Genomic DNA, 23,133 nt, shown 5'->3' on the forward strand with positions numbered 1-23,133 from the left:
CTTTAGAATCTTGATCTGTAGGTGTTCTAATGTGAGAATATCTTGGGTAGACATGTTGAATCCTGCGCGAAATAATTTTACAGGCCATCAAAGATAGCGACCATTTTGGTTCACTTGCTCATTACGTTTTTCGCAACGGGCGTACCTACAAATTTATTGTTAGTTTTGAACTGCAGTTTTTGGAGTTAAGGAAGTCAATTAATGTATTAATTATGTCATAAAATCCGGTCTAGCTGTTTCTTCAATTTTACGTGGAGGTATCTCCGACATTTGTTGTTGAATATTCTAGTTACTAAAAAGGGTACAAAAATTAATAAATAATCCAAAATGCTCATTTTAAACTCCTGTTTATCACATGCATGTTTCTTCAACAACACAATAAACGAAAAATACAAGATTAGTTACTTTTAAAAAAAGGTTACGATCTGTTTTTGCATTGCATGTTATTGCACTACGACGAACGTCTATATCATTTGCCGCAGCCACTCTTTTTGAGCAATTTTTGTCAGCCCAGTCTATGTGTGGAAAAATTTGTAGATCTGCATCTTCTCTTGAGTTATTCTAATTAAGCTCTTCAATGATGTGTCTCAAATCTCCTATGAAAAGTATTGCAGATTGCTTCTTCATTAACTGTTAAACCACTAGCAATAGCTGAAAATGTAGCATTTTTGACATTTCTTCTATTTCCTTGCGTGCTAGTTACTGTAAATTTTCCTTATTTGATACTGAAGACCAGAATTTTTCTACCTGCATAGGTACTAGTGTTTTTCTGTCAATTACAGCAATGTTTGTTCTGCCCTTAGTTGATTCTCTTCTCATCTTTTCGAATTATTTCACAACATGCTGCAAATAACTATCGAACACAAAATGAAGTTCATGAAAAGAGCATACAGGAATGAATCCGTGCAGAACATTGATGATAACTTCGCCAAAAGTTTTCTTTATTTGGCGGACTTGTGACATGAAATATATAACGAGGGCAGTTTTTATTGGGGATACTTTGCTAAATAAAAAATGTTCTGGGAACGGATATTTTTGCAATCTAGCTTGGTAGGTGAATCACCACCGCCAGGGGCGTGCACGGGGGGGGGAGGAAATAAGAGAAACCTGTTTGCCCGGGCCCGAGCCTGAAGGGGGCCTATTATTTTTAAAACTAGGGATGAAATATATGCTTAAACAATATGGAAAGGCGGCCTAAACATTTGTGGGCATTTGTGACGGGCCCCAAATTTTCTGTACACGCCCCTGACCATCACATAATGTGTTCGTTGGAAACAAGTCATGAGCTAAAATATTTTTAATGCATTCTCCCCTTTCTTTCGCTATTTCCATGTCTCTGTACCCTTGTTAAAGCTGATTCTTCCCCATTAGCTTAGAAGTGATATTTTATGAAGAACTGTGTGCCTCAAAGCATGGTAGGTTGACTTTGGAAAGTAAATCAGACAATTTTTGAAACAAAATGTATCCAGTCTAAACTGGCGGTACTGTTCTGATCAATGATTCATGATGCTGAGAAGGCGAATCTTGACACTACCATTCACAAGTTGTTTAGTGAGAAAGCTGTAAAGTTGCTCTGTTTCAGAAATATCATAGGGATTTACATGTTGATGGATAAAATCAACAAGTCTTTTGACATTTTCATCAAAATACTGGCTACGATTGCTATAAAAATAAGGATGCGGGACACTCTCACAGTGATCCATTAAATGAGAACTAGTAAGACCACGAAACACATTGCATATCATTAAAATTTCATGATTCTCTAAATGCCACTCGGCAACATACTTTTTCTCGTCTGCTCTGCAATTTCTCCGGCACTTTTCTGTGACCGTTGAATCGTTTGTTCCAATTTCATCTCTGGCTTCACAGCATTGAATTTTAACAACAAATTTACCTTGAATGAATTTTTCTTACAGGTAGGGACACTCATTTTCTAGCGCCCTTATCCTCTCTACGTACCATGTTTCATATAGTAGATAAATGATGCAATCAAATACACGAAAGACTGGAAACAGTAATTCCACAGTTTGAACGTATAATTTGTAATTTTCTTCGCGATCAGCAATAATCAAGTGTTTTACAAGTGATACCAGTGAACGAAACACTTCCCAACACTTGCACAGTTCTGATTTGTCACTACATCCTTTAACAAAAACTCAATCTCTATTTTCAAGCTTTCAATATTTGTGCGTAGCGATTGAATCATTATTTGACTTTTTTCCTCATCCATTGAGCCAAGAGCATCCTGAACCGTCTTTACTCGCTTAGCAGAACTTCTCTTGTAGTCTAAAATCAACATCTTATAATGATTTTCTCAAGATTATCAATGATTTTCTGCAGTCTTCACAGCCTCTTGTGAGCTAAAAGCAGCAGCAAGTACTTTTGGAGATAAATGACTAAAAAAAAAAACCAACAAAGGGTCATTCTTTCTTTTGGAAGCACAGAAAAGAATCCTTTCATTATACGTTGTTACGAGAAATAGTTTTGTTTCATTTATAAAAACCAATGCATTTTCATCTACATTGAGCATTAAGCATCAACTCTTTTATTTCTGAAAGAATAAATCCATGCCCAGCATTTAACAGAGGCTTTAATATTTCATTTGCCTTTTTAAACAGTTCAAATTTTGAAGATAGATGTTGCGCAGACTGTGTATTGGTTTCTCGCTCATACTTTCGAACATAAGAACTTATACAGTTTGGATGTGCATATGAATTCGCAGCAGAAACATTCATATCGCTGTTAAGATCTGCTACTCTGTCAAAAACTTAGTCTTGATTTGGACCTCCTTCAGTACTTTCTGATTTTTCTAAAATATTGTTTTCACTTTCAAAATAACTTGTCTGTGCATTTTTTTCTACCATTTTTTTAGCGTTTTAGTTCTCGTGTATTTCTTATAGCACTAGTTGCTGCAATGACACACTATATTTTCTTGCCGCGTTTTTCAATATTGCGTCTTTACGTATTTCAGCAGCTTCCCGAACTCGTTTTTGGTCGAAGAACGTAATTTTTCTTTTGATTCCTTTTGACAAACTACATATTCGTTTGTTAAAACTGTCTTCACGATGTCTTCAACTGCCTACCAAAACTTTCTGAACTCAGTTTAGAAATATCAGCCATTGCTAAAATAGTTATTGTCACAGAAAAACATGAAACAAAAAGTTTTTGGAACTGTGGAACATTTTTACTCGAAAACAATTACTTTGATAGCAGACGATAAATAACCTTGAACAGCGTGGACCGAGGGGGGGGGGGAATCCCTATAGCCACTGGTTTTAACATGAATGAAAATTTTAATACAGTAGCTTATGCATATGAAAGGGCTGTTTTGATCAAAAAATCCCCTTCATAAGGTATTTTTTATCAAAAAATCCCCTTCATAAGGTACTTTTGATCAAAAAATCTCCTTCAGAAGGTATTTTCAATCAAAGAATCCCCTTCAGAAGGTATTTTTGATCGAAAAAATCCATTCAGAAGGTTTTTTTTATCAAAAAACCCCCCTTTAGAAGGTATTTTTGACAAAAAAAAAAAAAAAAAACCCCTGCAGAAGATATTGCTGGCTACGCTGGTGACCTTGAAAAATATTGTTTTACATAAAAGGTTTTACACTTTAAAATCGTTTGGTTTTATTAAGAGTTATTAATTTTTGTACACTTTTAAGTAACTAGAATGTTAAACAAAAAAACGTTAGAGATACCTCACGTAAAAATTGTAGAAAAAGCGGGAGCGGTTTTTATGACATAACTATTACATTAATTGACTTTCTAAGGCCCAAAAATTTCAGTTCAAAACTAAAAATAAATTTATAGGTACGCACGTTGCGAAAAACGTAATGAGCAAGTGAACCAAAATGGCCGCTATCTTTGATGGCCTGTAAAATTATTTCGCGCAGGATTCAACATGTCTACCCAAGATATTCTCACATTAGAACACCTACAGATCAAGATTCTAAAGAGAAAATCTCTGGACCTAAAAATTTTTACGGGCATACATTGTGGGGCCTGGAATATATGTAGAAATAAATACATTTGGCTTTTCGGAAGGGAAAAAGTAAATCAAAGCTAGCTTTTAGTATACTGGGCTTAGCCAAGTTCATATGCAACAAATTTTTTGTAGTTTGACAGTCGACGTGTGAAAGGAAATTCTTTTTGTTGAGGTTCGCTCTGGCGTGTAGTTTCGAATTTGTTTGTATTCCAGACATTTCGAACAGTGCATTTTTAATTTCATTCAGTTATGGCTGTTTAGGGATATTAAATTAATGATATTTTTAAGACCAACTCAACGGATAGAACACGATAAAAGACATTACGTGGTGACTTTTAATGATAGCAGCATGAAATCACGTGCCATAAAACGATTCGTGATTGGAGTGCAGAATATCCACCGAACATTCCAATTACACTACACTTTGAAAATGAAATGTTGAACACAAAATTAAACTCTAACATATTATTGACATTATCAATAATTATGCAGAAAATCAACTACAAATAAACTTTGAAGAATGTTCTCGCAATTGAATTGATGCTGTAGTCAAAGTTTCTACAGCCACGCCTTTTGAGGGACGGTTGTGAAGCGGAAGCAATATTTTGAAACGGTGAGGGGGAGGGGTGTAATCCAGTTGTAATTAGGGTGTTTCTCTGAATCTCCCTCAAATGTAAGATTTATTTCATTGATTCCTTCAGAACTACTTGCACTGTGAGCGAAATTCTCGCACGAAGAAAAAAAAAATATTGTTTTGTTTTGCTCCATCAAATATTTTATTTACTTCAGCAAGAATGAAATATTTACAACCGACAAAAATTTAAAATAATTTTTAAGGGAAACAGGTGGTGTGAGAAAAAATCTCACGCTGCGTTGAAATGAATAGTTTCAAGAGACTAATTGATTTTCGTTGGGAACTAGGATAAATTGAATTGACAGGCATAATTCGGTCCAGAGACTATTGCTGGTCATCCACTTCGTATTTGCAATTTTATAAGTCATTTGTATCAGTTACAATTAAAAAATTCTCCAATCATACCGTAGTAGTTAATCTGTGACTATCTTAATCAATATTGCTTATAACTTTCCGTTTTTGAAAAATGTGAACTCACGAATTTTGGTGGAGAAAAAAACTTATCACTATTTTTGCCATCTCTATTCAAAATTATCCCTGATAGAAAAAAAAAAACGAAATTGCCAATTTTGATCGAGAAAATCACTTGTCACGGTTTTGATCATCATTTTAATAATTTCCCTGAAAAAATGTGAAATGCCGATTTTTCACGATTTTGATCATCAATAAAAGCAATTTTCCCTGAATTTAAGAAATGCGAAATGCCAATTTTGATGAAAAATATCGCCTATCACGATTTTAAGCACCAATTATAACAATTTTGATGGAGAAAATCGTCTGTCACGATTTTGGTAATCATTAATAGCAATTGTCCCTGAATTTAAGAAATGTCAAGTGCACATTTTGATGGAGAATATCACCTATCACGATTTTAATCATCATTGAAAACAATTTCCCGAGAATTTAAGTGTGAAATGTCGATTTTGATGGAAAAAAAAATATCCTGTCAAGATTTTAGCCATCATTAATAACAATTTTTCTTGAATTAAAAAGAAAATGAAGTTGCCAAATTTTAGTGGCCCGTTGCAACTTTAATCATCAGTAATCACAATTCCCCCTGATTTAGAGCAATCATTTGCATCGCCAACAGGCTAATATTTGGTGAGGGAATTACCTTTTCTTGCAATCGCCTCTCAGAGCGAGGCCGTCGGAACTGGTGGCCAGTTCCCGTGGGGCCGTTGTCATAGCCTGTCCTCCAAGTGATTGGCCGTCACCTCCACCAGTTTCTTCTTCTGCTGATACTGGCTGTACTGACAATGCGGCAAATGATGCAAATAACCTGCAAGGAAAACATAGATATGTTTACAAACTGTGCAACATGTCGAATTAATTATTAAGACATGTTAAAGGTGACTCAATCCATGGTGTGACATTTTTACGCATAAATTTACACTTTGCTCCCAGTATTTTAAACTTTGGCTTTTAATTGTGATATATTCAAATATAAGAAGCCATTACGCATCATAATATGAAGTATCAAACATTTTGTACTTGAAAACTAATGATTTGTACGTTAGGGAGGGCGAAAAAAATCGAAATTCTGCAGAGCACTTAGCCTTAGTGCGGAAAATTTGTGACACCCTAACAGTAAGTGTGCAAAATTTCTTGACTCTGAGTTAATGTCTTCTGCTCTGGCAAGACGCTTGGATTTTCGAGATTTTTATAAAAACATCAAATAAAGAGAAAATTTACAAAATATTTTAAATTCCCCTGAACTTTAAAGCTTTAGTGCGGTAAACTCCCTAACACAAACCACTGCGTAAAATTTCAAGCCTGTGAGTTAATTTTTTCTGCTCTGTCAAGAAGCCTGAAATTTGAGAATTTTACATAAAATTCCTTAAATTCGAGCGACACATTACAAAGTAGCTACATGCCTAATACCCTGCAATACTTCAAATTTTTAATCACATCAACGGCATAAAACCACCCCTTAAACCAGGTCCTTCTTTTAAGGGGTTAGGGTGAAATGGGTCAATGTCCCCTCCCCCTACTTTGAAAAAGTGACGTTTTTACATATAAGTGGGCACGGTTTTGTAGTTTTTGAAATTTCATTACAAACCGTACATATTAAAATCTTTTTGAGTTCACACCCTTTATCTCCCCTCCTCTGGAAAAAATCGAAATAAAGGGCTTGTCATGAACTGAAATAGTCTTTATTTTGTTGTTTATACGGGAAAAATGACAAGGAAGTCAGGTGGCTTAAATATTTGTTAGAAGTAGTCTGTTGTATCTAATGCATATTTCAAAATATTTTTAATTCACTAGATTAAAAGCCGGAATCATTCGCCAATTGGAGCAAAAACTTCGCAGACCCCTCCAATTGGCTATTTTCCTTTTACATCTTAACGAACTCTCATTGCGGCATCTTTTCTAGTAATGTTGATGGTTCAATCTTACTCCAGAAAAATTTAAAAAAGGCTGTGTGACTCAGAAAAGCGTCTCATAGTTGGTTTTAAGCCATTAGATTGCAAGTTGACCCGACAATATTAAGTCAACAATATTTATTACTAATATCACATGCCGTAAAATAAGGCGTATAAAGAGGGGTACGCTCTCTTACTAGCCGCGATTGGGTGCGCTGTATGTGTCTCGCTGTCTGAAAACAACTAATAGAATATTAAGATCGTACACTTCAACTATAAAACCACCAAATGAGTTTCAAATTTTTGTCAAGTTTATAAATATATATACTCCATCCTGGTTTAGAATTAAAGCCAACCATTCTATTAGAGACGGAGCAAAGTTGCGTGGGAGTTCCTTCATGCATCAAGATACTTACCAAAAATGTATCAGTGTAATTAATTCCATCAATTACTCGAAAAGGTATATTTTGTAGTTTTAATAACGCATAGTTTATAAGCTTTATTAGTAAAATAATCCTCAATGAATAGAAATCTATATCCTAAATGCAGTTCAAGTTTTTCCATATTTCCCAAAGAGTTTTTGTAATCGTATAAAAACATTCGTTTTTAATCGAACTTGTTCTTACATGCAATTAGATTATATAATTGAAGACCTTGTAAATTTGGAATGTCTGCCCACTTCAACAGCCATACGATAAAAAAAAGTTTTTTTTCCCCATTGAAATTTAGACCTCTTTCCAGAGCAGAGGAAATTAAACCCGAGATCAGAATTTTTACATAATAATTTGTGTTAAGAGTTTTACAAAATTAAAAGCAGGCCCGCTATTTCAAATTTTTCCAGGGGGAGGGGGGGGGTAAAGGGCATGAACTCAATGAAACTTTGTCGGAAAACCACGAAACCACGCTCACGTAAAAGCGTTAGTTTTTTTAGTGGGGGAGGGGGGCATTGACCCCCTTCACCTTAACCCCTTAAAGGAAGGATCTGGTTCAATGGGTGGTCTTATGCCGTTGATGTAATGAAAAATTTCAAGTATTGCAGCTTATTAGGTATGTAGGTACTTTGTCATGTGTCACGCGTACTTAAGGAATTTTATGTAAAATTCTCAAAATTCAGGCTTTTTGCCAGAGCAGAAAAAAATAACTCACAGACTTGAAATTTTACGCAGTAGTTTGTGTAAGGAAGTTAAAAAATTACCCCACTAAGGCTTACTTTAAATTCAGCTGAATTTAAAATGTTTTGTAAATTTTCTCTTTATTTGATGTTTTTCTAAAAATTCAAAAATTCAAGCCTCTTGCCAGAGCAGAAAACATTAACTCAGAGTCTTGAAATTTTGCACAGTAATCAGTGTTAGGGAGTCACAAATTTTCGGCACAAAAGGCTAAGTACTCTGCAAAAATTCGATTTTTTCGGCTCCCCCTATGTACGTGTTACGTGTGCAACATGTACAAATGGCACCTCTGCTTTAGGAATCCTTTTTTAACCTTCTATAGCCCAAAGTGATTGCGATCACATCAAATTTCATCATCAGAAGCGTTATTCCTTGGTTGAACAATGCGGACTTGAGCAGTGCAAATATGGCAGCTTTACATTTAGGCTGTTGGCACTGTTACAAGTTTAACACTAGAATCACGACGGTCTTGGTACACCTAGAAAGACGGCAGAGGTCATTTTGACCCTCTGACAAGAAATGTGTATGATGCCCTACATAATGTAAGATTATAATTTGTAAGAATAAGTTAAAAAATCCATATTTCTAATAAATATAGTTTCCTTAAAATCTCTGAATCCTTTAAATATAGATAATGAAGAATTTGAAAAAGTTAAAATACCCTTAAAATAGCCTGCGCTGTTTCAGTTGTGTTTCAGAAACTTGCGGCTAATTCTCCCTTTTAAGTACAAAAACATTATGAATGCTTCAAGTTCTTGCAATAATATGTTCTGAGAGACATCTTTGAGTTTCTACTCTGTTTCAACATGAAAGTATTTGAATTTCTTTTTTCGCAAAGGAATAAAAATAATTCCTACCTACACTTCTAGATATATATATATGTCCCTTTACTTTGGATTGAAAAAAAATGCAATTTTTTCAAAACTTTATATTATTACACAGCATGATGATTTTTGGTAAAGTCAAGTAGGATTAAGCTTTTTTGGAAATATAGAGGATGAGTTATCAAAAACGTTTGCTTTGTGTCAAAATGACACCTTCCGTAATTCTAGTGTTAATATTTCAGTCACAGAATTACAAACCTAGTTTGAAAAGATAAAAAAAAATTAAAAACGAAAATCCACTTAATATGTGTTAAATGCAGTGAAACCTGCTTAAAGTTTCGCGATGGTACTTTTGTACCATTTCTGAAATACATTTTCACTAAAAAGAATGAAATAAAATAAGTTTGAAAAAAATAAATAAATAGAACCGACTTCAAAATTGCACTAAAAAGTGAAAAATAATTTTATTTATTGAACACCATCTTACTACTATTATATATGCGAAAGTTTGTCTGTATGGATGTATGGATGTTTGTTACTCTTTCACGCAAAAACTACTGAATGGATTTTGATGAAACTTTACAATAATATAGCTTATGCATCAGAATAACACATAGGGTAGTTTTCGTCCCATTATGGGGGGCAAAACCCTTGGGGTTTTGCCCCCAACCCTTAGGCGGGGCAATAAAACACAATTTTCGTATAAATTCTCTAATATGGGGATGAAAAAATACTTGCACATATTAACATTATATGTCCATCGAAAGCTCTGATTTTTCTGCTGAAGATGGCACCTGTTCGAAATTTCTAAGTAGAATAAACAACGAGTTATGAGCTTTTTAGTTCCATGTTCGAAGGCTTTCATTAACTCAATACAATATTTATTGTATCATCTCAACTCCCTGTCGATAACGAATATTGTTGTATTGTTGACTATCTTTGCTTTTCGTGACTGTTCAAGGCTTTTCTCAAGTCAAATCTTGAAGTAAGATTTTTGCACAAGATTGGCAAATAATACATGGATTTGGCTGTTTTTTTTTTTTTCCATTTTAATGCAACTTTGAGGCAATTAATGGTTTTTTTTATTTATTTGTATTGACTGGGTATTTAATCGATCAGCTGGAATCTAGTTAAATTTTTTTTGTGAAATCATTTCAATAGCTAAGGCATTTGGCATTTTTTCAATTGCTGCTGTTTTTGAAGCTAAAGACTACGCAATACTGTTTCTCGGTTTTCACCATGTAACCAAATATCGCCTTTTCTTTAATATTTCTTTCTTTAAATTTGTTAACACGTAAAATAATTCGCCAACTAATTCGCAAATTCATAAACGGTGCAAAAACTTCCATTACTTTCTTTTTGCACACAATTCCAAACAATTGCCAAATGTTTACTGTTTATTGAAAACATTTCGGGTAGCATCATTGTTGACCCTATTTTGAAACGATTTCTACGGTAAAAAGTTACACATTATACAATAATTTAGATTGCCGGTGTAGCGCTGGATATTATGTATTTGATGGAGATCGGGATTATAAGGGAATTGTTTCACTTTATTTAAGAATAGTTGATCTCACTCGAATTGGATTTTTTGGGAATTACCCAAACTGACTTCTTTACAATTCCTGAACGTTTTCGTGATTTGTTTTTTGTGATTTTTGGGTTTCTTCTCAGTTTTGCCAACATTTCATTTACTCCCTTTCCCCCTAATTTTCAGTTTTAATCATATCTTTTGATACATTTAAGGGGGCAGGCAATTTGAAATGTCGGCGAAACTAGAGACAAACAATGTTTTGGTAACTATTTGACCTCTGCCTGTAATGACCATTAACTTGAATCAATTGAAAAAACACTACATCAACGTGAGCGAAGCCGCGGGAAAAAGCTAGTCAATAATACTTTTAAACATAATTTTTGAAGTTGGCGCAAAAACGAGAGATAAAATTATTTACACCCGTAATTAAACTACAACTTTAAATTTAACTGGGCCTAGTTTCTTCAATACCACTCGCATATATTATACATTGATGACAGCACCATTTGAGTAACGATATAAATGTTTCGTTTCTAACTTTGGATGATTTTCTGGAAAACTATGAACAAAATATGGTTGTACATGATTTTACTTTTTGTTTCTGCGCCTACTTCAAAAACTGTTTAAAAGTATTATCGATGGTTTTCAAAAAATAAATTATTTTTTCATTTTTTAGACTGATTTTGAAGTCGGTTCTATTTTTCTTTAAATTATTTTACATCAATAATTAATGTTCGTTTAATTATTAATTAATGTCATCATGTAAGATGAAAAACTACTTAGCTTTAGAATGAAATGTTTTTTTACAATGCTATGTCTAACGTCTGAAGACAGTTCTTTAAACGAATCTAAGATCTTGCTTTCTTTTATCGGCGATCGAACTTATGAAAAGTTAATTTTGAAAACTATTGCAGTTTAGTTTAGAGTGATCTACAAGGGAATGAGCAAAAATACATTGAGACGGGCCCTCAAGAGTGTAAACATGCTACTGACGTCACGTCAGTAGTACAATTTGCAATTCTCAATTCAACAACCTATCATGATTTCTTGTAATCGTACTTTCTTTGGAGAGAGGTGGGGGCGAATCTATTATACATTAGTCTATATATATATATATATATATATATATATATATATATATATATATATATATATATATATATATATATATATATATATATATATATATATATATACTATATTTTCGTTCGTTTCAAGTTCTCTCTCTATATATATATATCTTTATACATAAAGGGCTAATCTCTGTCCGGATGTCCGGGGTAAACTTCAAAACTACTGGAGGGATTTTAACCATTTTTTCACCATTGATAACTACATAATCGGGGAACAACTTAGGCTATAATTTACTGCTAAAAAACTTAGTTTAAGAACGTCGACGTCGTGATTAAAAACAGTGAATGTCATCTAATTTCCACATCAAATGATTAAAGATTAAACCCATTGGTTCGAAAATTCTTTGCCTAACAACAGCAGTATTAAAAGTAATCATAATGTAAATTTTGTATCAAGGCTTCTGACATTTGTTGTTTCTTGGGAATTGCATCCTCAACTTTATACATAAAGGGCTACTTCTGTCCGGATGTCCGGGATAAACTTCAAAACTACTGGACGGATTTTAACCATTTTTTCACCATAGATAGCTACATTATCAGGGAACTTAGGCTATAACTTATTAACTAAAAACTTAGTTTTAAAAAGTTATGTTGGAAAACAGTAAATTTCATGTAATTTCCCTCATGTTTTGATTAAACATAGAGTAAAGAAATATACATAGAGAGGCCCCGTCTATGGTAAAAAGGAGATGAAATTGAAGCCGGAATTATGGGATACAGCGGTGCAATGATGAGCGGGGTTATGATAACGTGATCGCTTCGCGAGTATAGTTTTCACCAATCTCGCAAAGAGACCGTATAAAGTAGCTGGCGGATTGTTTTGCATTTTAATTCAAGTTTTAATGCAATTTCAAAAACGTGCTTCATAAACTTGCACTAATATCTAAGTTTAAATTAACAACCAATTGAGATTCAGTAATGGAATGTTTTGAATCAAAATGTATCATAAAATACTTAGCAAGAAGCTAAGGATCTTGGGATACAGCGGTGCAACTTCCGGCTTCAATTTCTTAGCATAGCAGGGCCTCTCTATGTAATTTCTTTACTCTATGGGATTAAATATAAAATCCATTGTTACAAAAATTCGTTGCCTAACAGCAATATTAAAAGTAATCATAATGAAAATTTTAATCAAGGCTTCTCCAGAGCAAACATGAGTTAAAAGTCATTTAAACATTTGGAAACTCTACTTTTCGCACCCTGATCGAAACATAGTAGAGAGCTTCTTTTTTCTTTGTGTGTGCTTACTATTTAATTAAATGAAGCAAGGGCACGGTTTTTTTAGTAATCTTTGTTTTTGTTAGTTCATATTTTGGAAATTCTTCAAATTTTTATATGCTTAAATTCATGCTTTCGTTTCTAAATGAATATTCGTTGGTTCTTTATACTTATTGCTTTTTTACTTTTATGGGTAAGGAAAAAGCTCGATTTTTAATCACGTCAAAGCGGTGCGTTTTGAATTCTTTCAGTTAAAACATCAGAAAACAAAAAAAAGCGATTGTTTCTCACAGTTATTACTGACCCAGGCAACGCCGGTTATTTTTGCTAGTATATATATATATATATATATATATATATATATATATATATGGTCTCTCGTCGGGCCTGTTAGTAGAAGTATTTCTTCAGTTATTAGTATATGCATTATAAGCAGGGTCGAAAAAAATCGAAATTCTGCAGAGCATTTAGCATTAGTGCGGAAAATTTGTGACTCCTTAACACTAATTACTGTTCAAAATTTCGTGACTCTGAGTTAATGTGTTCTGCTCTGGCAAGTGACTTGAATTTTTGAAATTTTTAGAAAAAGATCAAACAAAGAGAAAATTTACAAAATATTTTGAATTCCGCAAAACTTGAAGCTTTAGTGCCGTTATTTTGAACCTTCCTAACAGAAATTACTGCGTAAAATTTCAAGCCGTGAGTTAATTATTTCTGTTTTGGCAAGAGGCCTGAATTTTGAGAATTTTACATAAAATTCCTTAAATACGAGTGACACATTACAAAGTAGCTACATACCTTATACACTGATATACTTCGAATATTTAATCACATTAACGATATCAGACCAGCCCATGAACCAGGTCCGTCATTTAAGGGGTTAGGGGAAAGGGGTTTATGACACCCCTTACTTTAAAAAACTAACGTTTTTGCATATAAGTGGGCGTGGTTTTGTGATTTCTCTATAAAATTTCACGAAGTTCACGCACTTTATTCCCACCTGGAAAAATTTGAAATAATAGGCCAGTCTTGAATTTTGTAAACTCCGAACGCAAATGTTTTGCAACGTTTTCTATCTCTGGGTTAATTCCCTCTGCTCTGGCAAGAAGTCTAAATTTCATTGGGGAAAAAAAAAAACTTTTTTTTTATCGTGTGTGTGATTGTTGAAGTGGGTAGAGATTCAAAATTTACAAGTTCTTTAATTGCAATCTGATTGCAAGGACGAACAAGTTAGATTAAAAATTAAAATTTTTATACGGTTACAAAAACTGTCTGGGAAATATGCAAAACATTAGAATTCCATTTAGGATATAGATTTCCATTCATTGAGGAAAAAATTACAAAATGACTAAAAAAGCTTGTTAACTATGCGCTGTTAAAACTGCAAAATTTATCTTTTCGAGCAATTGACGGAATCTATTAAATTGATATATTTTTCGGAAGTGTATTGATGTTTGCTCCGTCTCTAATAGAATGATGGTTGGTTTATATTCTAAACTAGGATGGAGTATATACATTTCAAAATAAACTTGACCAAGATTTGCAAACAGTTGGAGATTTTTTAATTGAAGTGTACAGTCTTACGATTCTTTTAGCTGTTTTCAGCCAGTGAGACGCATTTAGCGCACCCAGTTCGCGGTTAGCAAGATGCCAAGCAAGCACCAAGTTAGCAAGATGCAGGGAAAGAATGCGCCTTTTTTATGGCATGTGATATTAGTAACAAATATTGTTGGTCTTTACTCAATATTATCGGGTCAACTTTTAATCTACTGGTTTAAAACTAACTATGGGACGCTTTTCAGAGATGCACAGCCTTTTCCCAATTTTACGGAAGTATGTTTTTGGGTCTGATGTTGTACCATCAACAAACTAGAAGAGATACCGCAAATGGGAGTTAGTTAAAATGTAAAAGATAAATAGCCCACTGGAGAGGTTTGCGAAGATTTTGCTCTATTTGGCGAATGATTCCAGCTTTTAATGCAGTAAATAGAAAATATTTTCAAATATGCATCAATTTCTAAGATGGATTTAAACCACTTGACTTCCTCATCATTTCACCGTATAAACAACGAAATAGAGCCTGTTTCAGTTCAAGACGAGTTCAAAATTTTCTGAGGCGAGGGGGATAAAGGGTGTAAACTCCATGAAATTTTATTGGAAAATCACAAAACCACGCCCACTTATATGTAAAAACATAAGTATTATAAAGTAGGGGGGGGGGAATTGATCCTCTATCCTCTTAAATGAGGGACCTGGTTCAAGGGGTGGTCTGATGTCGTTGATGTGATTAAAAATTCGAAGAATTGCAGCGTATTAGGTATGCAGCTACTTTGTAATTGTCACTTGCATTTAACGAATTTTATGCAGAATTATCAAAATTCAGGCCTTTTGCCAGAGCAGAAATAATTAACTCAAAGTAGTTTGTGTTAGGAAGGTTCAAAGTTACCGCACTAAAGCTTGAAGTTTTGCGGAATTCAAAACATTTTGCAAATTTTCTCTTTGTTTGATCTTTAAAAATTTCAAAAATTCAAGTCGCTTGCCAGAGCAGAAGACATTAACTCAGAGTCACGAAATTTTGAGCTTTAATTAGTGTTAGGGAGTCAAAAATTTTCCACACTTACGGCTCTGTAGAATTTCGATTTTTTTGGCCCACCCTATTGTAGACATCGCCAAACGCTTTAAGAAAATTTTCAATTGTTGCCAAGGTAAAAAGTAAACTGGTCGTCAAACCAACGTACCTTTAACGGAAAGTACCCCTTAGTCATAAAGACGGTTCATTTTGTCACTTGGATTTAATCTCTAACTATTGAAAACAAACTCCTCACTCAGACTTAATTCTTAATTATTTGGATTACAAACACAGTCGATCATTTAAACCCCCCAATTGGTTCTTTTTTCCGCTAAAGGTCCCTTTTTAGTTTCAAGTTCCTAAAAGTTAGTTTTTTAAAAATCTGCCCCCCCCCTTTTATGTTTCAGTTTCATTTTGTATTCCTCCTGTCTGTATTTTCCCATTTGCAATTTTTCTCTAAAAAATATAAGTCCACGATAATTTGTAAATTTTGGATCGAATGCGGGCACGGCAGCGAGAATGGCGTACTTGGTAAAAGTAATTTTAATTAAAAAATATTTTTTCAGTTCATTAATAGGTAATAATTGTACGATTATAATAATTAAAAAGTGGCCGATTACTGTCTATTAATCAGTACAAGCCACTCTCAATTTTAATATTTAATGGTTAAGATTTTTTTTCCTAGGGTCAAAGTAGAAAACAGGAACATTGCTATTAGGATTTTTGTTCTCGTCATCTTGATCCATTTTTTGATCATTAGAATTATTTCTGCTATCATTTCGATTTTATTCCCGAGTTCTAAGTCTTTTTTTCTCGGTTACATGGGAATTTTTCCCGAAGGAATTACTCTTTTTTCATTTCGCCAAAGAGATTTTTTTTAGCTACTTGAATATTTATTTAGTTATTAATAAGTTTTTCTCTAAGCTATAATATTTTTTGCATTTGCGCTGAGCCCTTAATTTGTTGCTAATGTTTATATTTTCCCAAACGGGCCCAATTTTCGATCATTAGTTTTAATGTACTAAAAAAGTTTTTTTATGGTCATTCCATATTATTCGTTACACATAATTTTTTTTCCTCTGTAAATATTTTGAATCTAATCGTTTCAAATTTCACATTGAAAACAAATATGCAACAGCTTATAAAATAAAATAAATTATAAAAAAAGAGAAATAATTGAAAAACAATAAAAGTAAAAAAAAAATCGATTAAAATTTTTTTTTCTTTGAGTAAACAGAAAAAGTCAAGAAACAAGAACAAAATTAAAAAAAAATAAAGTTTATTGAATGCATATTTAAATAAACACAAAGGAAACAAAATAAAATTAAAACAATGCAATTAGCAAACATTTGGTAACAATTTTCAAGCAATCCTTTTGTTAATACCTGACAAAACTAATTTACTCATAAATAATAAACAATTTCCTCAATTAATCTGCAGCATTAGGGAAGACGATTTCGAAGAATTGAAAAAATATTTTCCTTTCAAATTAAATCTCAACGTTAATTTGAGACTAATTAACATCTTCATATTTTACCTAAATATTACTGAGTTTTAATTAATCTAATAAATTACAATAATTAATGATTTGGATTCACATGATAATATTTATTTCAGAGAACGCAAAGTAGAAAATAATATCTACTCAATATAAACTTAGAGGCAACTATGTACTTTGTAATTTAAAATTTAAAAAGTTTCAAACTGTTGATTTTTGCATTTTAAAAATTTAAAAGGTATTGTTGGGTTTACTGTTATTTATATGTCTGTTAACAAATTTTGTTAAATATTCTTATGCTTCGAAATTACACGCAAAAATAAATAAAAATAAAAAATAAGTAAAAAAAAAACAACTTTTAGAGAAAGATAAAATTAATGGCATTTTGATGAATATAATTTATCAGGAAAGATGAAGCAATGTAATGTATTTTATGTACAAATCTTAATTTCCTTTATTTTTTCAATACTTTTATGAATTATTCAGGTTTTTGAGTATTAAAAAAAAAATAATAATGTGGATAAAATTAAAATGTTTTACTTCTTGAATATAGACTTTTTAATCGAAAAATATAACAAGGAAAGGATTATCTAAGATTCCTTGTACAAGCATAAAATTATGTAAATCAAATGAAAAATATTTAACGTATTTTACAGAGATGTGTCTAGTACTATTAAGATCTTTAATAATTGCAGAACAGCAGCCATGGTTTTGAATTACTATTCAAAAACATTCTTAAAACCATATCATCGACTGATAAAGAAAAAATTGGACAGTTACAAAAAATATTTACAACACAGTAATGATAATCATAAAATTCTCCAGAAAACATTTTGATAGCTCAAAATAGACAAAATAAAATTCACTTATCAACAGAAACTAAATTTAACATCCACAGCCATGCAAAACATTCTTGAAAAAACAAAGATTGTCATGCAATTGTTAATAATAGCAAATTAAAAAAAAAAAAACATTTTCTTTCTATTACATATTACATGATAAAAAAAATAAATAAGAGTTTTCACAATGGATAAAAATGAATAAATGAAAAAAATGTATGGACATGCAATTAATACCACCGAAAGCATGAAATTCGTTTCTGCCAAAATGTGTAAAATAAAATGCATGCAAAAAGCAAATTTATTGAAAATGAAATACAAGTTTTATTACTAAGTAGAAAACTGCCTAGGATGAGCTCCAAGTGATTTTTAATTATTCATAAAGACTTCAAAAAATATGAAATATAAATATATGAATGAGAAAAATGAGAATTTCATTCTATATGCTAAAACGTGGCGAAATCCGTTTTTTTTTTCCTGCATTTGTATTTATTACTTTGTCTGTATTCTGAACAACATTTTTAATTAATTAAATGCCTGGATAAACTATAAGTCTGTAAAAAGTTCATTGAATGAGAGGAAAAAAAAACATGCCTCAATTATTTTCTGATTTTTGGGAAACGGGAAAAACGTTTTGAAGCGTTATTTCCGAAACAGAAAATTCAAGGGCTGGAAAAATAAGTTTAAAATACTAGCATGGGTCAGTGAAAAATTAGTTTGGGGGGAGGGAGTTGTCTCTAACTGAAATTACCGTTTTATTAATGCAGTTGAGAAACAGATGAGAGTTCGGGAAAATCGAAAAACAAAGTTGTCAAGAAAATACTGAAAATACCTGTTTCAAGGCTACAGTGCAGCCCCTTATCAGTGTAAAGTACCCAAAATACACCAAATGGGTCCCTTTTTTGGGCACTCATGAAAATCTCAACTGAAACCTTCAAATTCCTATTTGAAGAATTTTTCTTGGCAATTCGTGCTTTATAATTATAATTTTTTGTAGCTCATATTTTCGCAAAGCATGTATGATCATTTTTCGTTTAGATAAAGATGAGTTGAAAATTATTTTTTTTTAAAAATAAGTTCCTCTCTTATCTCTTGTTAAGAAATTTTTTATTAAAAATTAATCACTTGCATACTGAATGCTGTACTTTATATACAGCAAGGGTGCCAAACTAGGGAGAGGGATCATGGCGCAAACTGCGCCATTAAGTTTTTTAGGGCTTGATTTTAGGGGCATTTATCTTTGTTTTAAGGAAATTTTACTATTGAGGATTTTTTGCGGTGTTTAAAGAGGGGTTCCGGCGGGGAGAGGAGGGCACCCTTGTATACAGAACGTGTACGAGTTCCATCTGAAGGCAACCTTGTGACAAACATAACATGCAAGTGCTTTCCTGGCTCCGAAACTCGATCGTCATGCAAGGGGGCAAGTGTCGGGGAGCATGCATGGGATGTTTTAGAAGTCCGTCGTCTTACAAGTCTCGAGGTTCTTCTCTTCGGCCACCACCAGCTCTGCGGACTGGTGCAGCGGCGGAGGTGGCGGCGCGGCGGCTGCGGGCGGCTTCCGCGGCGGCACTACGGCGGTGAGCCCGTTGACGTTGACCACTTCGTCCCTCCGGAATAAGGCAGCGATTTCCTCGAAGGTCCGGTTCTTGGTCTCCGGCACTTTCCTGTAGGTGAAGGTCCAGAAGATGGCCAGCAGAACGGTGAACGGTAAGAAGGAGTAATTCTCGAACGACCGCTGCTCGGGAGAGAACGAAAGTTAAATTACTATTTGTCATTTTTATTTTTGGCAACGGTTAAAATGTTAAAAAGCTTGTCCTAATCAATTAAACTGACAGCAGAACATGAGTAAGTATAATCAAAGCCTCCTTTACTATCGCATGGCTTCAAAAAGGGAACTAGCCATTAGGGTGTAATCCCCCTCCCCCCTTCACCAAAAGAAATCGATGTTTCAAGTCGCACACTTTCTTATATTTTTCCTTTTATGTCAAAACAATTGTGAAAAACGTTTCATATAATTTGTACATCAGCAACAGCAACTCGTGGCGACTTGCGTCCGAATGTATGAATTAGCATTGTGTACTAAACCGAATCGAAAAAAAATTTTTTTTGAAAAAATTCACATCTTTGAGATGAGTACTATGTGGGAGACTTAAATATTGCAGGAGAGGAAATTTTTTTATTTAGCTTTAATCAACTACTTTACTCGGTTGAGATTTTTCACTCTTGATAATTTCTCAATATTTACCTTACATTAAAAAAATATATATAGAAAAAATCTCGATTGTTTGAAGAAAATTATAAATTTTAGGCCTCCTGCTGGACACCTAAATATTTTAAAATTTGGATAAATATTTTTGTGGTGCATGTGGGGCTATAGGGGCAGCGTTTTATCAACATAAAATTTCGAGCTTTTAAAAAAGTTTTTTTTTTCCAGCTAAATAATATAAGAGGGTGTATCGACTTTCATTAACTTAAAAAATCGACTTAAAATATCGACTTTCATTTTTTGGGACAACCTACTTGCCATATATGGTAATACAACTTCCTTGGTAATACTCCAAATAGATAGAGCGGCGATCCAGCGATGGCGATGGATCCCAATAATTCACATTAAAGTATTAATCGGTTATTTTCTAAATTCTCCGCAATTAACCTGTAATATCTCCGATAGATCGCAGCATTAACCTGACATCTTAGAGTTCGTTTTTGCTCTATGTTAAAAACGAGAAAACGATAGGCATTTGTTATTACGGGTATAATAAAGGAGCGTTGGTATAATAAACGCTTTCACAAAACAGCACAAGTTGGATAGCAAGCTTCCCGATTAAGAACTGATACTCACCTGCATTTGTGGAAAGACTAAACCGACTAAGAAATTGGCAGACCAATTGACAAAAACAGCTATACTCATGGCCGCTGGCCGAGGACCGTGGGAAAACAACTCTGCCGTGATCATCCACGGGATTGAGCCTGCAAAAGAAAGTAAAATTAACACTTAAACAATCAATGATGATATTAGAGAATATTTTGTTTATTTTGTTTTTCCTCTGATAAAGAGATACAAAGATGAGATTTAATTTTGAAGGGTGTTGATGAACACTTACGTTATGAGAGTGATAGGATTTTACGAGAAATTATTTTGCCTTTTTCTAAAAAAGAATATGGATAAAATGCATTTGTTTTTAAGAGCATTAATGAAAGCTAACCTAATGAGAACAATAGGGAGAGGAGAGAGAACGAGAGAACATTTTTACGAGAGAACATTTTGTCTTCTTTAAAAAAGAGGTATGAATAAAATGGAATCGTTTTTAAAAGTATTAATGAACATTTGTGCAAGGGTTTTTTGAGAGAGTATTTTGTCTTTTTTTTTTTTTTAAGAGATTTTTTTTAAAGAGAATTAATGAGCATTTACATAGTGATAGGATTTTTAGAGCGAACATTGTTTTTATTTTTATTTATTTATTTATTTATTTTAAAGAGATATGGATAAAATGTATTTGTTGAAATGTATTTGTATAAATAAACACTTGAAAATGATAGGATTTTAAAATATTTTTGAAAAATAGTTAAAGAGAGATAATTAAAATGCCATTCACTTAAAGAGTACCACTAGGCTCTAAAGTAACTAGAGGGAGCAACGTTTCCTTGGCCTCTGGCATGTTTATACTTCGCTTTTTCTTTTTAAAAATTGATTGTTGTTGTGTTTCAAATAAAACAATTTACTATGAATAGTTCAATTGCAATTTTTTGAATTTGAAAATGAAAGAGAATTGTCCGTTATTTTGAGCAATGAAAAAAAAAAAAGCACTAAAAAAGACTTTTTATAAACCTTTATGTATTAAAACCAAAATAAAAAATATATTTCTGTCGCTAGTGTATTTAGATAAACATGTTAATAACACAGTTAAAATTGTCATTCTAAGTGTTTTTCTAAAGCAAGTAAACAGCATGTTCGAAAAAAGAAGGAAAAAAAAAAATTTATTTTTATTACCGAAGTAAGAGCAACGTATAAATAAGTAATAAACCTTTTCGAACTTTTTTTCAAAATCTTAATTAGAAAATAACAATTTTAAAGTAATCAAAAAATAAAAAAAATTCACTTTTGAATTGGTTTACGAATTTAAATAAGGAAAAAACTTTGAAAGAATGAAAAATAAAATGTTACTTTAAAATTTGTTTACGCATCTTAATTAGAAAACGAATAAACAAATCAAGAAAAAAATTTATTCTTTTAAATGTTTATGGATAAAAGTCATAAACCACATAGATGAACCAAAATTAATGACTTTAAAATTGTTAAACTAGATACGCTTCAAAATGTCTAATACCGAAATAGAAGTACACTGAAATTTACTGTTATTACAGAGTAAAAAGCATAAAGATTTTACTCAGCAACTTTCAGTTTAAAGTATTTTATAATGTTTTATTTTGTTCTGATGTTTGTTAATACATTAAATAAAGTTACATTAGAGAGAATAAATAACACAGATAGAAAACTTCTGGAAATGATTACATTTAGTGACAAAAATGGAAAAGAAAAGGGATGAAACATTAACACATGAAGATACAAAAAGATGGTTATAGCTTATGAATAAATTTTTTAGCAGACGAAGATAATTTGGTGTATTACTTTTTACAGAAGACATTACAAAGGATTTCAGCAACGGCGCATGGTTAAAATTTAAGCGGGTAAAAAATAACAGATTCCCTTCACTTAGTACATGTACAGATGCAAAATAAAATTAAATAAAGAAAGGAAAATTTGCAGACTGTTAGAGGAAAGTCCAAATTTAATTCCCCCCCCCCCATTCCCAGAAACCAGCATTAACCCTTTATATACTGACGAACGAGCCTTCAATGTTCATAAAATTATTCGTGTTGTATAATTTTAGTTTGTAATCAAAGCTGAATGGAATTCTTTCTTTAAGTCCTTGAAACTATTATTTTATTTACCAACAACAAGATGGCAGCAGGATTTCTTTTGTGCGGTTCAGATTCAGAGTTAACTGGCAAAATATTATTTGAAATTGTCAATAAACTAATTAAGCACATAAAGGACAAAATATACTTAGTGACATTTACCTTTTATAACAACTAGAACAGGCTATAAAAGTAGGCGTTAAGCCCGATTATCGTGCGCGTCAAATTAACCTAGCTATCGTTTTCAACTTGGTCACGAGACGAATTTAGTGTCAAATTGATGAATCTATTGCGATTTCCTTTCCGTGACTGGTAGAAAACGACAGGGAAGAAGTTCGACCGTTGCGCGATTCGCCAATCGCCATGATCGTTACGTTTCTTTATAACAGTTATTAGTTACTGGTGAAAAGATAAAGGCAACTATTTTTTAAACATTTAATTGTATATA

General features: G+C 32.7%; 1 protein-coding gene across 1 annotated transcript in view; it reads right to left on the reverse strand.

Moving 5' to 3' along the window:
- Window positions 1-23,133, reverse strand: part of LOC129230665 (glucose transporter type 1-like) — a 290,489-nt gene that overhangs the window by 2,678 nt on the left and 264,678 nt on the right. The window contains exons 13-15 of the mRNA XM_054865080.1: window positions 20,608-20,735; window positions 19,236-19,500; window positions 5,733-5,897 (exon numbers count right to left, since the gene is read on the reverse strand). Of these exons, the coding sequence (XP_054721055.1) occupies window positions 5,800-5,897; window positions 19,236-19,500; window positions 20,608-20,735 (491 nt within the window). The 3' untranslated portion in view covers window positions 5,733-5,799. The remainder of the gene's footprint in view (window positions 1-5,732; window positions 5,898-19,235; window positions 19,501-20,607; window positions 20,736-23,133) is intronic.

Source organism: Uloborus diversus, chromosome 9 (assembly GCF_026930045.1).
Source record: "Uloborus diversus isolate 005 chromosome 9, Udiv.v.3.1, whole genome shotgun sequence".
In the NCBI taxonomy this organism is placed as follows: Eukaryota; Metazoa; Arthropoda; class Arachnida; order Araneae; family Uloboridae; genus Uloborus; species Uloborus diversus.